Source organism: Carassius gibelio, chromosome B19, assembly GCF_023724105.1.
Source record: "Carassius gibelio isolate Cgi1373 ecotype wild population from Czech Republic chromosome B19, carGib1.2-hapl.c, whole genome shotgun sequence".
Taxonomy (NCBI): Eukaryota; Metazoa; Chordata; class Actinopteri; order Cypriniformes; family Cyprinidae; genus Carassius; species Carassius gibelio.
In genome coordinates this window covers 28279038-28295346 of record NC_068414.1, presented here as the reverse complement: position 1 = coordinate 28295346, position 16309 = coordinate 28279038, and the positions used below count along the sequence as shown (strand labels likewise).

The window sequence follows — 16309 nt, the reverse complement described above, 5'->3', positions numbered from 1 at the left end:
TGTTAGTCTTACTGTGGTATCAGACAAAACTAAATTAATACAATTATCACTACTGTAAAATAAAAACGAATCCCTTTAAAATATATTAAGCTTTTTTTGTCTATTACAACTTTACGTTCTTTATGTGGATACATTTTTGGGGTATTGATGTTACTATGCTATTTGGTAACTACACATTTCTAAGGATTATCATCTTGGATTAAATGTTGCGCAGTTTGTGTTTACGTCGAATGCGCAAACGGCACGCACGCGTATTAAAGAACGTTGGAGAAGGGACCGGAAGTAGTTGTTTTTCTTCACTGTTTGAGTAAGGATTTTGGAGCCGAAGCGTCAACACGGATTTTCTTTGGGACAAACGCACAGGGCTGGCCGCTAAAACGGTGATTACTTAACATAATTTTACTGTCTGTCACTTTTTGCCCCACTCTCAGCCGAATTACGCATTTGAGAAATGGCCCGTTGAAGATTAGAAGATCTCAAGATGGCCGTCGACGCGCAGAGCAGCTAGTTACCACGAAAAATATAGTATTTATATGCTGTTTTTAAACTTTGCGGTTTCATGTCATGTTTCGACACTGCCGCACATTTTATAACAATAGAGACGACTATTATACCATGTTATTACAAGTGTAAAATAAATATTAATGAAAAACCATAACAACCTGAGCTAGTTGGTACGCCTGTCCGTTCGTTTAAACGAAAATGTCGTTTTTTCTTGTTGTTATATGTAATACACATCTGTATATTTGCTCACATTAATCACTACCGTTAATTTCGATGTACTCGGTATTTCTTTACGTTACTACCTATATAACGTTAGCTCGTTCTTCGGTTTCTCCGCTAAGTTAAATATAGAAGTTGGCTCAAATAACTAGCTCTTGATATAGTTTGAGGCATTATAATCCGCCAACTTTCTGTTTGTATTTCTTTCTTTCCAGATTTTAGATGTTTTGAAGCGCGTTTAAATGCATGTTTATATTCAAATAGTCATCTTAATTCTCATTTCTTAACTGTTCTTTAACGTTAGTCTCGTGTTTTTAAATCCCCTTTATATGTTTTATGCATACTACATCTGCATACAAATCCTATAATGTTCTTTTTGTATAATGTAAAGGTTGTTTTCCATGCAGACCCTTAGTGCGTAATACTAACAATGTGTGTTAACCATACAATAAAAAAAACACTTAGCAACATGTTATTGATCAAAATTTCGTTTTGTTAAAGTTAAGTTCTGTCTGTCCTTCAAGTGTTTTAAGATCTGTTAACCAGACCTGCATCTATAAACTGTCCATGTATGGACTTTTTTTTTTTACTTGTCCACGGGTGAATAAGTGTATGATACAGTTTGACTTTTTCCTCCATTTACTGATTATTGATTATATTAAATGGCTGTGTTATAGACCTTTTTCCAGCATATGAAAAGCTTACTAAAAGTGTTTTTTTAAGTAGTTATTATTTTGGATCCCTTTCTTCTGAATATAAAAGTTACAGGATATTGCACTCCCACTTCCTCTATTTTTAGCATGTATAAGTCTACTTTAAAAAAAAAAAAAAAAAAAAAAAAAGTTAACCATTCAAGTGTGTATGCTGGGTTCTCGTACTTCAAATATAAAAATGTGTCTTATGTTAGATATAAAAAAAATATTAAAGAGATTCCAGTGTCCGTTTAAAAATATATATAGTTTTTTTTTCTCGTTCATATTAATATATTTGTTTGTACCTTGAGCAGATGCCGCACTCCAGACGGTACTCGTCCTCGGAGAGGGCCAGCCGCAGCAACTACCAAGATCGTTATCGTGAGCGCGACAGAGACAGAGGGAGAAAACCTCTGCATCGCCGCTCACCCACGTTTTCCTCCAGCAGTGAACGTGAGAGGAGAGGGAGAGGACACAGACAGGATGCCGGTTATGCCAGATCCAGGAGGTATGATTGAGGAAGCATTGATCAAATTGCATGGGTTACCAGTGCTTGATGCCTTACTCCGCTCAAAAAGATACATGCTGACAGCAATTGAGGCAGATTTCCACTAAACCGAGAAATAGTATTGAACGTTAAATTGACACACTGTCAGTTTATTTGTGCTGTAAATTAAGATTATTGTAATATCTTTTTTGTGTGTGTGGGAAATATTACAATAATAATACTTCATTTTTTATTACTTGGTTGTAATAATAATAATAATAATAATAATAATCATGCTTTTTAATGTGCATAAAAGGCAAAAACAGTTTTCAACATTGATGATACGTTTCCTGCACAAAATCGGCTTATTAGAGTGATTTCTGAAGGATCATGTGACACTGAAGAGACTATAGTAATGGCTGCTGAAAATTCAGCTTTGGTGTCATGGGAATAAATTACTTTGTAAAATATATTCAAATAGAAAAGTTCTATTGCTTTGTAGTAAGATTTCAAATAATTCTGTTTCAACTAGTTTTATTTACATTAATTTGTGTATGTGTGTGTGTGCTGTGTACATTTTATTATTTGTATATAAATACATTTGCATGCATGTGTATATATTTAAGAAAAATGTTATGTATATATTATATATCTTTATAATATCAATGGATTATATGTATGTGTATGCAATGATAAATATACACAGAACAGGCACGTTATGTAAACAAACTTATTTTGGATGCGATTAATTGTTTGACAGCACTAATATAATTCTTTTAATCTGATTAATGTATTGTGCTTTTTTTGCTTTTAGTAGTTCTACATGAGATATAATCAGGAGATCCTTTGCCACTTTTTTTTTTTTAATTACAAATTAATCATTTCTCAAGTTTGAAGATCCTCAATTTGTATGCATTAGACTTTATTTAAAATAAAAATATTGAATGTTAAAACTAATAATATGGCAATCTGAGGTTCATTTTGGAGTGTCAAATCCTATATATTTTATTATAATTTTTTAATGAATATTAATTTAAAACCAGGTAGTATGCAGTGCTCACCTGGAAGTCGTTCAGTGTTAAATGACACTCATGTTCTCTCCAGCTATGACAACCGCTCTTCAGACCGCAGGCCGTACGACAGACACTACGGCGAGAGCTATCGGCGCCTGGACCACACCTGCGACCGGGACAGGGATCGCGACAGGGAACACAGGACACCGAGCAACTACTACTCCCGTGATGCCTCGCCCAGCTACGACTACCGCGGGGGCCACGACCGGCAGCGCGAGGACTCGTACCGGAGGAAAGGCAGCAGGCGTAAGCACAAACGAAGGCGGCGTAGAACCAGGTCCTATAGCCCATCGTCCTCGGTGAGTACTTCAATACCCGAGCCTGCTCTTTCCCACCCCAAAGCCTTTCTCCTATCTCTACCTCTACACGCTCCTGTCTTTCTTTCTCCATAATGCTTTTCTTTTCCACAGCCCCAGGATTGGGTAAGTATGAACTCTTTTGTTTTATGTTCTTCTTTTTGTTGACGTTTTGTCTTTTTTGATAGTGATAGTCCAAGTCTTGGCTTTCAGTGTTAGCCCCATCTGTAACATTAAATAGCGAGGCTCAATTCAGTATACATTTAATGTTAATACAAGTAGTGAATAGCTGTGTTGGGAGAGCCTCCGTAATTAATATCTCATAACTATCATCCATTCTTTATCTTGCTGTATCTGCACACCTATGTAACTCTTTCACACAGTTTAGATGCCAAAAATAAGTTTCATAATTTCAGCTCTCTTTCATCTTATTTCCAGTCTCCCACTACAGCAACATTTGCTTTGGAGATATTATGGATGTAATAGTTGTGAATTAGCAATGCCTTTACTCGTGCTCTTCTATGAGTAAATGTTGATGCAGGTTGCTTTTTGTGACTTTTTGTCAGGGTTGCTAGGCAGAGGGATGAGGGGAGTTTGAAAGCAAGCAAGAAGGGAGGGGTAAAATGTTATCTTTGACTTGATCCCTTGCACTATATCCCTATCGTTATATATATCTCCTCACGTGGTGTCATACGAATCGCCCCATGACCACCAAACCTACCTACAACAACTACAACACTGCTCATCTTCGACGCCATGGCTATGGCTGCCCCCCTCCACTCTCCCCGCTCCGCCCACCTCCCCTCCTCCCTCTGCGGTCGTGGCGTGACCTCTGACCTGTGACCCTGGCCGGGGCCGAAGCAGCGGAGTGACAGCGGGACGAGGGCACTGTGTGTGAGGGACGACGAGGAGGGTCACCTGATCTGTCGGAGTGGCGACGTCCTGCAAGAGAGATGTACACACTGCCACTACTTCTACTCCTCTACTCCTATATCGTAACCTTTCTCCCTATCAGTACCAGCACACAGCAGACACACACAGGGGAGGGCAGAAGGTCATGATCATGATGTTGGTGGTGATGATGACGCTGTCGTAGAATGTTCTCCCCTTTTGCCGGAGTAGGCAAGGGGGAAGGCATGTCCAACATGTCTTTAGTAGCTCCTTTATTTATTTATTTATTCTTTTCAGTGGGGTTGGGGTGATTGTGATGCTGTGTAGAATTATGATCCTGACTGCCAGGTTCCCAGATTTAGCTTTATCCACATTTTCATAATGTGCATTTTATTCTGGTCAAGATTCACATTGCGCCTATGCTGTCAGTCATTTAGATTTAAGGATAGGATTGCTCTGTGCCATTCGCAGAATTTCAATAGTCGCTATGCATGCCTTTTTTTCATAGAATATACAGTAATTTTTTGTTTTTGAATTGGCTTAAAGCAGTCCCATAGTTTTAAAATCGTTTAGTGAATTTTATAGTATTTATCTATACATTTTTCAAACAGAAATGTAGATAACTTTTGTTGTTGGGAAAAAAACTTGCCTTTTTTTTTTTTTTTCAGACCATGTTTACATCATTCCTTTCATAATGCCACTTGTCAGATTTTGTTATTTTTATTTTTTTAGGTTAACCCGTGTATATATAGTTAGTTTAGGTTAAAAATGTGACTTTAGGAAGCTTGTTTAGGATGCCTCTATAAATACGCTGTCTTATTGTTGTCTACATCTCCCCTCCCCTTTTCTACATCTTTTTCCCTCTATTTGTCTCTTAGATGAGATTGTCAGCACTTTGGGCGAGGGCACCTTCGGGAGGGTGATGCAATGTATTGATCATCGTAGGTGAGCGTCATCACTTGGCAACCAATCAGCTGCTTTATTACAAAACCATCACGGTGTGAACTTCAAATGAAAGTTGTTGCTTGGCTGTTCAAATATCTGTCTAGTTGTTAGGCTGGAAAAAATCTGCTCTTGGGGCCAGAAATGCAGTGTGTGATAATTGCAGGCAGCAAGAAAAGCAAGGGCTTATAGGCTTATGGTTCCTTTAACAAAATATTCAGAAAAATAAGAACCATCCCATCTTTTTCCAGTAGTTTTGTGTGTCACTCTACAAGAAACAAGAAATCTATTAATCAATGTAGTTAATGTCTTTACTGCTTATACATTTTTTTTTTCAATCTTGTAGGCAGTTAGAAAGCTAAGTGACAGAAGTGAAACTGCAGTGTTTGAATTAATGCTCTTCTGCTTGGTTAAGGGGTGGAGCACACATCGCTCTGAAGATCATCAAAAATGTGGAGAAGTACAAAGAGGCAGCCCGGCTAGAGATCAACGTACTGGAACGAATCAATGAGAAAGATCCTGAGAATAAGAAGTGAGTTTGGATCACAAACTTTATTAAATTAATGTTTAACAAAATTTTGCATGTTTTGAGCAATCACATATGCAGTACTTAAGGTGAAGAGCATCTAGGTGCGAGGTATACCAAAGACCACAGTATTGGAAACTTGTTTACTAATTGTTGTATTCTTTTCTCGATTTTTAGTCTGTGTGTCCAGATGTTTGACTGGTTCGACTATCATGGCCATATGTGTATCAGTTTTGAGCTGTTGGCTCTCAGCACTTTTGATTTCCTCAAAGAAAACAATTACCTGCCCTACTCCATCTGTCAAGTGCGTCACATGGCCTACCAGATCTGCCTAGCTGTCAAGTGTAAGTAAAAACGCACTATTTCAAAAAGCTCATTGAAGTTGGATTCCATTTGCTATGTATTAAATGGCCAGTCCTACTCATGGTATTTATGAATATGCTGATTTGTTCTGTTTCTCCTTATTTGCAGTTTTGCATGAAAACAAATTGACCCACACAGACCTGAAACCAGAAAACATTCTGTTTGTCAACTCTGACTTCACAATCACATACAATGTGGAGAAGGTAATGAAGGAGTTTGTCATTATTTTTGTGTGCATGTTATAATTCTAGCATGAGCTGCTGAAAAATCTCTTAGTTGACCACTAACATAGATTAAAAGGTAAAAAATGAAGGAAATGCCTGATAATTGATGCCCCCCATCTTTCTGTCTTGGTAGAAGCGAGATGAGCGTACTGTGAAGAACACGGCGGTGAGGGTGGTGGATTTTGGCAGCGCTACATTTGACCACGAGCATCACAGCACTATTGTTTCTACCAGGCACTATAGAGCACCTGAAGTTATTCTAGGTAAGGACATGACCAAACGGCATGTTTTAGCAGCACACAATGCTCTGAATGTAAATTTTAACCAAATAACTGTTATTAGCATGAAATGTGACTATTTGAGTCACAGGACAAGAATGAGTTAATCGCTTCAGAAAGACAGATTAGCTTCTTCCTTTCCAGCACAAAGAATTTAATTAGAACCAGCTAGAGGCCACAATGACTTCATTCAACAGACTGCAGGGAATTGTCCAACGTAAGACTGGTTGCCATGAAAGCTTATGCCCAACCTTAATCTCATCTTATAAAAATATGTTGTTTTGCTATAAATATAAATGAGTTAGTGGGTACTCCTGCTTGTTTGTAAACTAACTATAAAAATGTTTGGGTCGGTAAGATTTAAAAACGTTTTTGAAAGTCTCTTTTGCTAGCCAAGGCTGCGTTAATTTTTTGTTATTGGTTATTTCTGTAGTTGCAAAGCTGAATTTTCAGCATCATTACTCCAGCCTTCAGTGTCACGCCATCCTTCAGGAATCATTCTGATATGCTGATTTGTTGCCCAAGAAACATTTCTTATTATAAATGTTAAAAGCAGATGTGCCGCTTTTAATGTATAGGTTTAATGCACCTACACTCCTTGCAGAGATTCATAATTGTGATTTATTCACATTTTTGTAACTTTCGACCTTAACAGTTTGCACACTTGCTTCTGACTAAATGTACTGTACAGTGTCCTGGTTATGATGCAGTAACATGATGTCACCATTAGATGACTCCATAACTCAATATTAAACCCAGTTGTTTTTTCTTGCAGAATTGGGCTGGAGTCAGCCGTGTGACGTGTGGAGTTTAGGCTGCATACTCTTTGAATACTACCTTGGCTTCACTCTCTTCCAGGTACAAAATCTAACTCCACTACTTCCTTTTTCATTTTTTGAGTCAGGAAAGCAGATCTACACAGTCTACCACTCTTGTTTATGTTCACTAAGCAGCTTAAGATCAGATAGACTCTGACCAAAGGGTTAGTGGTGTCCACATAAGCTCACTGAAGCCAAACACCTGCCATTAACACTCTGACCTCCGATGCGCTCTCTAATGCGCTCTTTCTCAAGCACACACAGATCTCAGTATAGGAACTAGGGATGTCAACGATTAATCGATGATCGATTAATTGTCGATAAGAGATGCAATCGATTAAGGCTGTCGATGGTCGGTTAACCGATTCAATGATGGGCTGCGTGCGGCTCATGCGCACTCAACACGTGCGAGCGGCTGTGAGTGACGGTGACGATATATAAAAGCATCATCATTCATTCACAATGTACAAATTAAGCTTTTAATGTGATTTAAACTTTAAAGTACATTAAAATAGAAACAACATAAAAGTTCTTCAACATTAAATGCAATAGAAATGTAGTTACTAATCATTTCATCAGATAACTGTTTTATATCGTGCGCTTTGCAGGGCTGCGGGACACAGTGACAGGACAGGTAGTCTATTCATTCCTACAACTTGTTAATTCATTCCTATATTAATGTGGCAATTGTCCATGTTTCATTAATTTTGTTCCCTAAATAACCCATGATTTAAGTGAAATAAGGGAACAAATTAATAAATCGAACGAATTCTTAATTCATGAAATCTTTAATTTCCCTTCCCATTACCACAGTAAGAGATGCGAAAACAGTTATTAAAAGCGAAAGATAACAAAATAAACCTGGGAAATTAGAGGGTTAGACGATGAAGATTTATGAAAAGAAACAATGCCTAAATATACTGAATTTGTGGAAATTCGTGACCAACCGGCAAACCAGAACAAAGCCGCGTAAATGAAGACTATGGGGTCCAAAAGCATAGTCGCGATTTAACATTTTCCAGTTAACCTATTATTCCTCTAATAAACAAAGCTTTTATACCACACTTGTCATAATCAGATCTTATCATTTCTAAATAAATAATTGCTGGATTCAAAACAGCGATTAATAGGCGCTGTGACCGACACATTCCTGGAGCATTCACTGCTGTCACTAAACGGTGACGCCGAGCATCGTTCACAAGTTTCTGCATGGACCTGACTAGGGCACAGGTTCTAAGCCCTGGGACAAAATGGGATGCTTTAAGGAAAATTTATAGCCTACTAAGTAATAGGCCCAACATAAAAAAACAATTTGTTTTCATGTTTTTTTTTTATTTATTTTTTTTAAATAGGCTATGCGAAATATATCCGACTTAAATAGGCTAATTAAGATTAACGGATTTAAAACAGAAGTGTGGGCGCTCCATAAGTTCACAAAAAAAAAAAAAAGGATGACAACGCATTCTGTTTGTTTGCTTTATTTTACAAGAGCACAAATCTTCTGTTTTTATTGTGAGTGTGCACAAATGAAAGTAAACACTTTTGCGGAAAATATATATTTTTTTTAATGTCTCAGCTGTTTCGATCGCGCTGGAGCCTGCTGCACACGTATATTCTAGCGATTCAAACTTACATCGCAGTCTGTTCATTATCAAAATAAAATAGTCAACTAAACATTAAAAGGTTACACTGGTCAGTTTAAATAGACCGTAGTATACCGGTCCTCTCTGCTGTTCCAAGGACGTTTTTGCTCAAATGAAGAGGATCATCTTTTCCGTCTATATGCGAATGCGTGTTAAGTACAAGCCTAGTTTACATTATAAATAATAGTTTAACATACAAATACATTGTGAATATGGAAACATTTCGATTTGTGCCGAATGAGACATGAGCAATAACCTCCAAATAAATCTAGCCAAAGCCGCGCTCGCTCATCCTCGTCTGCACGCATGCACTGTCACGATCTAATGCGCTGTATGCCGGATTTTTAAAAATCTGACATTTTCTAGGACAGAATCCAGCAGGATCAAATTAATGTGAGCAACTGTGTTTTGGTGCAGCAGCGCCGATGTAGTTCACTTAATGTGCAGCGCAGTCACACGCGCTCCACATTTCGGATAATTTTATACAATAATGTCAGTTGAAAACATTGCAATTGTGCTTTAAAATACAACAACGAGCACCACAAAACCATTTCAAGAGGCGCGTTCAGCGTTCTCCGTGCGGGATTGGAAACTGTCAACAAAGTAAAATGACCTCAAAAGTATGACGCGCTCTCTTCATTTTATCAAATGATCATAATCGCATCTATTCATTTTATAATCCTGCTACTAGCATTTTATTCAGACTAAAACCTCTTTAATTCAAGTGAGAAAGCGTTTTGTGTGTGTGTGTGTGGCTTTTGCACATCCTGTCATACCGCTGACTGCGTGCCTGCAATAGACGCATTTTGCAGTATTATGGTTAACGATTAATCGATTAATTGATCGTTAATTTAAACGACGATCGATCATGGAAATAATCGAAATTTGACATCCCTAATAGGAACATACAGTATGTGTTGCACCTGTATTGTGAATCTTGACAAAACATATCAAAATGTATTAAGAGTCAAACTATATAATGTTTATTCATGTTAATGTAGTTTTTTGCTTCTCAGACTCATGACAATCGTGAGCATTTAGCCATGATGGAGAGAATTTCGGGCCCTGTTCCTTCCCGTATGATTCGTAAGACTAGGTACCTTTTTGACACTGATCGTAATTTTCCAAAGCCTGTCTTCAAAGTATAGTTTCCATGTCTGTCTTTCTTACTCGTGCAGCAGGTTGTGCTAACGTGATCTCTCCACCCCACAGGAAACAGAAATACTTTTATCGTGGACGTTTGGACTGGGACGAGAACTCTTCAGCAGGAAGATACGTCAGAGAAAACTGCAAACCTTTACGGGTAAGTAAAAAAGTTTCAGGCCTGAATATTTATGTTTTCTGACATGTCTTTTGATTTGACCTTTTTTTTGTTGTTGTTTTTTGTTTTTTACATTTTCACAATTTGTTTTTTCAATGTGCATATGAATCTGGGTGATCAGATGTCAGTGTTCTCATACAATATTCTTTATGGTTCTTCTCTCTCTCTCTCTCAGAGATATCTTCTGTCTGAAGCTGAAGAGCATCACCAGTTGTTCGATCTGATCGAGGCCATGCTGGAGTACGAGCCGACGAAGCGTATCACTCTGGCTGCAGCCCTAAGACATCCTTTCTTTCAGAGCACCATCAGCAGCGCTGATCAGAGCTCCTGCAAGAGCTGGGAGGGCAACCGGGACATCAGTCGGTGACGGTGACATTCGTCTTCAACCAACGTCTCTGTCTTACGCCAAAAGACCCTGAGGACTGGCATGCTAAGAGAGATACCATGAAGCTGAACTGACTTTGCATACAGTCTTCTAATGCAAGAGAAGTTCAATAAAGCAGAAGTATATGATTTCTCAGTCATCTTCCCATAATGTGAGAACCGCTCTGTGTGCAGCGGGAGAATGTGAGGAACTTGGGACATCCAGAAGATCCCAGTAAAGTGTCATGCTTGTGTGATTGATAGGACATTTGAAGGGTTTTTGAATAAATACTTCCTTCAAGTTAAGTTCTTCCAGCCAATTGTGGCTAATGATATTTTTGGACAGCCATAAGCAGAGGGAAATTTATTTGATAAGGGGGGAAAAGCATTAACGTAACGCTCCAAAGTAACTGACAAAACCGCATCACTCTTACAATGTAGTTATTTATCGGGCAAATCTGTTTTGTGCATTTTAGCCCTTCGCTGGTAATCACAGATGCATCGCAATGCCGAGTAACCGAGCCAGCAGTGTTCTGGTGATTGTTTCCCTCAGCACACGTTTACAGTATTTATTTAAGTGAACCAGACGTCTCATTTTGTGTCTTTGTATGGATTTGTCTGTATACATTTGTAAATACAAATAGATATATGTTGTGACTAGAATAAAGGGCCTGTCTGCTTGCTGTGAAAGTTTTCACAGCGGCTCTCTAGGCAAATGTTTTTACAATCACATCATTCTTTAAATGTTGTTTCTATATTGACTGTATGTGTGCAGATTATATACTATGCTGAAATTAAATTTAAATTTTGGCACTTAATTGGTTGTTAGTGCAGTGCTTAACTAGAGTTGAATGCTATGAAACTCTTCTGCACTTTATTATCAGCCTTTGGTTTTATAACTCGATAGAAAACATTGAATTTGCAGTTTTCTGTGTTCTTTAGAAAACACATCCCTTTGGAGTCATTTGAAGATCTGAGTATTAAAAATTTAACTATTGTTCCATGCAGTCTTGATATCTAAGATGTGGATATGAGGCATGCATTTAAAGGAATACTTTATCCAAAAGTAAAATTGCATTCATCATTAGAAAAACCAAAATGTAGATTTTTATTATTTTGTATGCTCACCAATGGATCCTCTGCAGTGAATGGGTGCCGTCAGAATGATTCCAAACAGCTGATAAAAACATGACAATTTTCCACATGACTCCAGTCCATCAGTTTATGTCTACTGAAATGAAAAGATCTGTGTTTGAAACAGTCACTGTTTCATCAGCATAATTCTCTCTGAATTAGGAGATGAATATGAACAGATCAATAACGCTTTACAAATAAATAAACAACTAAACCGTTCTGTACAAATCTGTTGGTGGACTTTGATGTGAGAGGACAACGGTGAATTCCCTTTTTCCACTTTGTTTCGGATTAAGGGTTCATTTTTTTTTGTCCAAAAAGTTAAAACCCCTAAATGATGGATTTCTCTTCACCTGATGAACTGAGTCATGCGGATTCTCATGCTGTTTTATCAGCAGTTTTTTTTTTTCAGCTCATTCTGACGGCACCCATTCACTGCAGAGGATCCACTTGTAAGCAAGTGCTGTAATGCTAAAATTCTCCAAATATGTTCCTATGAATAAATTACTGTAACTCGTCTACATCTCGGATGGCCTTAAGGTAAATCTTCAGCAAACATTCATCATTCCTTAAAACCAATTATAAAGAGGTAGGGATTCTAGAAATATGTGAAAGTATAAAACATAAAAACACGTCAAGTCTAAAATATTATGAACGAAGGAAGAATGAAAGGATCCAGAGATGTATTTGTTTTTGGTCCTCTTTTTTCTTTTTCATTGCCAAAAGATTTAAAGAGCACAGCTTAGTGTGTAGACAACCACAGTAAAGCTCTTCTACAATACAAGCACAACCACATTTGGGTTTCAGTCACAAGGAAGGGATAAAAGAAGACTGTAATATGTTGCTCTAGGCTTTTTCTCTCTTCTGGCTTTTCTTTGCTGACTCTTTCCTTGCTTGGAGCTCTCTCTCTATCTCCCCCTCTCTCTTTCTTTCTCAGGTAATATTTTACATGCATGTTGGGTACAGTTAACTATATGTTTTACCATTCTTCATCTATTTTGTAACCAAATTCAAGTAAAACATAACAAAATATTGTTATTAAATAATAGGTGGTAATAGACTAGGAATGTACAGTTTTATAACATCGTGCTGATAATGTTTCTTTAGTCCTTCAGCAATCCTACAGCCTGAACCACTGTAGGCAAACCACCCTTACATCGTAGATAAATAATATACTAATAATTTAATTCTGAAAAATGTTGTATGGTCAAACTGTGAACTAGAAACAGGTTGAATAGGCTGAGTAGTGTACCAGCTGTTGATGTTAAAAATGTCATTCTTTCAACGCTGACTTCATTCACATGTTCATCTGATGTTGTCTGTAAGCTCCTCCGTCTGCTTTCCCTCCTACCTTCCCATCTGTTGGCAGGAAAGATCTTACCCTTAATCTGTTAAGATCAATAATCATATACAACAGGTGTTTCTCTTCAACGCTTTTAAATTGCTGTAAGTTTCAAGGAAATAGTTGGTCAGCTTCACCATCCTAAAATATTGATTGTTACACATAGTTGTGATTAAACTGATATTGGCAACATCATGACTGTGAAATGTCTGCCATCACTAATGTGATTATAAACAATTACGTCACTTGGGAATTAGCTGGGACAGATGCAGGGAGGGAGCAGGCTTTAAAAACATAGAGCTCATCCAGACTGCTGCTGGGAAGATAGGCAGAGAGAGCGCCTGAGTTTGGCGTCAGGTTCCTTGGATCAAATCATATGCATCCGAAGAGTTTCAGCAAATATCAGGTATGTCAGGCCTTTATGCTAAATGAAGAACTTAAGATTATTTTATCTACTAATATACTTACAATACACATAATAAGTGCTTTTTATGAGTGATTATCAAATGTAATAATGTTATATTATTTTACTTTAATTATCTATGTTACTTAATACTTTTACTATTAATTGATTACCTGAATTAATTAATATAAGAAGTTAAGTTAATAGGCTATTATTTATTGTAGGCTATTAATTAATTAAGTTTATTCGACCTAAGGATGCATTTATTTATTTGTACATTAGTAGACACGTGATATGAGTAGATGTGATTATTAAATCTAAATAGCATATTTACACAATGAATACAGCAGGCTATAGATATGGTTGGTAAAATGTTTCTAAATGAAGTCTCTTATGCTCAGTGATACTGCATTTATTATTAAATACGATAAAAAGAGTAATATTGTAAATTATTGAACATATTGTTTGAAATTCAAATTGTTTATTTAGATTTTTTTTTTTTTTTAAATGTAATCTTCATACATAGAAGATATAAAGATGTATGCGTAAACATAAAAAGTATTTTTCCTTTTTTTGCATTTTTGTTTGCTATAAATTGATTGGTCTGATTTCTTTCTTTCTTTCTTTATTTTTATAGGTTTTCTAGGTGTGGTATGAAACTGGAGTAGCTGAAATACACTTCTTTACAATCTTGAACTTCAGTATCACTTTGTTTGGGAAAGACTCAAGTTCATTAAGACACGCTAAAGGAGAGATGGATGCAGTGGTGAAGAAATCCCTGGGTGCCCCTTTCCGACAGCTGACCGGCTGCATGACCGGGGATAAGGATGGATTTAGCCGGAAAGGCAAAAGCGTCCGCCGGAAGAGCGCCCCCTGCTGCTACGGTCAGACAGCACACGACTCATCCTGGTTGAGGACTTACCAAGCGGAGTTGCACAGGGAAAGGTACAAGAAACAAGTTTATAAAATTATTGGACACTTATTAATCAATCTTTATGGCTTAAATTAAAAAGTAATTGTTTATATTCTGTCCGAGCAGGAAACTGAGGCAAGTCAAATTTGCGCAAAAGAACGCAGAAAGAACCGCAATGAGGGCACATTACAGAAGCCCACACCGCTTCACGAAGGTACGTTTGTGTTCACTTAAAAATTATATTTGCTGAAACGACAGAATACAGTGGTTAACTTATAGTAGCCTGTATGTACGTTTTCCAGGCACCTGTACACAGCGCAAACATAAAAAGGAAGACCCCCACCAAAAGTGACAACTCTCTTTTTGGCGCCTTCCAAGGACTCAGTCTCAGTATGAATGGAGCACAAGTCTCAAATGCAGATCCGTGTAAAGTCATGTGACCAAGAAAACCAATTCAAATGACTCTAATGATGGGACACAAGTGGAATTTCATCAAGAGCGCTCCTGATAAATTATCAATTCCAGAAATGTCCTATAATCTGATTATGCTGTATCATGATAAGATATCATGATTATGATAAGTCATGAGACCTCAGTGAAAATCAGTGTTTAAAATATAATACAATAATAATAATATAATTAAAAAGTCTTTAGTAGCTATAAAAAATATTTATACAAAACAAAGAAATTAATTCATAATTAATACATATTTTATATTCTTCCCTTTAAGCACCTAACTAATATCTAAAAAAAAAAAAATTAGAAGAGTTTTCACTGGTGGTCTCAGACTCATTGTACAGTGTGTGTGGTTTATATTTATTGTCTCCATGTTTCTGTACCTCTTATATTTTTATTTTGAACACTCAAGTTCACTGAGGATTTACAGTAACAACTGAACTCAAATCAGTTTCTCAGATCTCAACTGGTACACAACTAAACCAGTTATGATTCTGGCTTTCTTTTGCATTAAAATTTTCCAATAAAATGATCAACATTCGATCATTTTGCAGATAAATTTACCAGAATTTTGTTACATTTTTACAGTTACCTATATGAACACTGAACAAAACTGTGTTGGTCAAACAGACCCTGGAGCTGTATTTAGGACAATTCAATTAGTGGATACACAGTACAACATTGCAGAACATGAGCCAGCACATTTGGCCGTGTTCCCCATCTCTTTGTAGAAAGCCTGTGTGTGTGTATACAGCAAAGGCCGTGTCTTTAATTATTTCCTCTTGTTTGCCAAAGGTAAAGCATCTCACTTATGCTCAGACTCAGGAACAAGATACTCAGCACTTTAAAGGATTGACAGTTGTCGAAACAAGATACTATACGACTGAGTCACTGAATTTACCAGTGGCCTGATGTGAGCAACAATTGGCCTGCACTACACTGTGCAAGAATTAACAATGCTACTATAGTTGTCACACTTATTATGTTATATTTTTGTATAGCCTAATACTTTAAACTCTTGGCTACAAAAAAGATTTACACCATTTTTGCCCATTAAGTGAGGTACGGCTCATTTACCACAACTTATCACAACTGGAACCTGCAGTTTGACACTGATTTGAGAAACCTATATGAAATCTTATATTTAAATAGGCGGGCTATAGCTTTTAGCAAAACAGTAAAATAATTAATGAAACAAGAATGGAAAAGTTAACATCCCAAGAATATCCAACCATTGTTTGGGGTGAATGTACAGTAAAAATGACAGTTAATTAATTTACAACAATACGTGACAACTTACCCCAGTAAAAATGTGCTCTGACCTGACATTCATGGAAAAATTGTCTGGTCTGAATAAATTTGTAATTTCCTTTTAATGTCCCAACAACTAGCAGTAGCCTATATTCAAATTTAATTTGGAT

At 37.0% G+C, this 16309-nt stretch overlaps 1 protein-coding gene across 2 annotated transcripts; it reads left to right on the top strand.

Annotated features, from left to right (window-relative positions):
- Positions 1-233: 233 nt before the first annotated feature.
- LOC127979023 (dual specificity protein kinase CLK2) lies at positions 234-11458 on the top strand. Of its 2 annotated transcripts, none has more exons than XM_052584124.1 (13): positions 234-380; positions 1730-1923; positions 3007-3274; positions 4136-4226; positions 5041-5107; positions 5520-5636; positions 5808-5974; positions 6102-6196; positions 6351-6480; positions 7271-7353; positions 9958-10052; positions 10169-10259; positions 10453-11458. In XM_052584124.1, the coding sequence occupies exons 2-13, from the start codon at positions 1730-1732 to the stop codon at positions 10642-10644; spliced, it is 1590 nt and encodes a 529-aa protein (XP_052440084.1). In that variant the 5' UTR covers positions 234-380; the 3' UTR covers positions 10645-11458. The 2 variants fall into 2 exon arrangements, with proteins under 2 accessions (XP_052440084.1, XP_052440085.1); XM_052584125.1 differs by having other exon boundaries at positions 288-380; positions 9973-10052.
- The last annotated feature ends 4851 nt before the right edge of the window (positions 11459-16309 follow it).

Excerpts from the sequence above, each read along its gene's own strand:
- LOC127979023 (XM_052584124.1), top strand. The coding sequence starts at position 1,730 with ATGCCGCACTCCAGACGGTACTCGTCCTCGGAGAGGGCCAGCCGCAGC. Across the intron at positions 1,924-3,006 it reads GGTTATGCCAGATCCAGGAG|CTATGACAACCGCTCTTCAG; the intron begins GTATGATTGAGG and ends TGTTCTCTCCAG. Across the intron at positions 6,481-7,270 it reads AGCACCTGAAGTTATTCTAG|AATTGGGCTGGAGTCAGCCG; the intron begins GTAAGGACATGA and ends TTTTTCTTGCAG.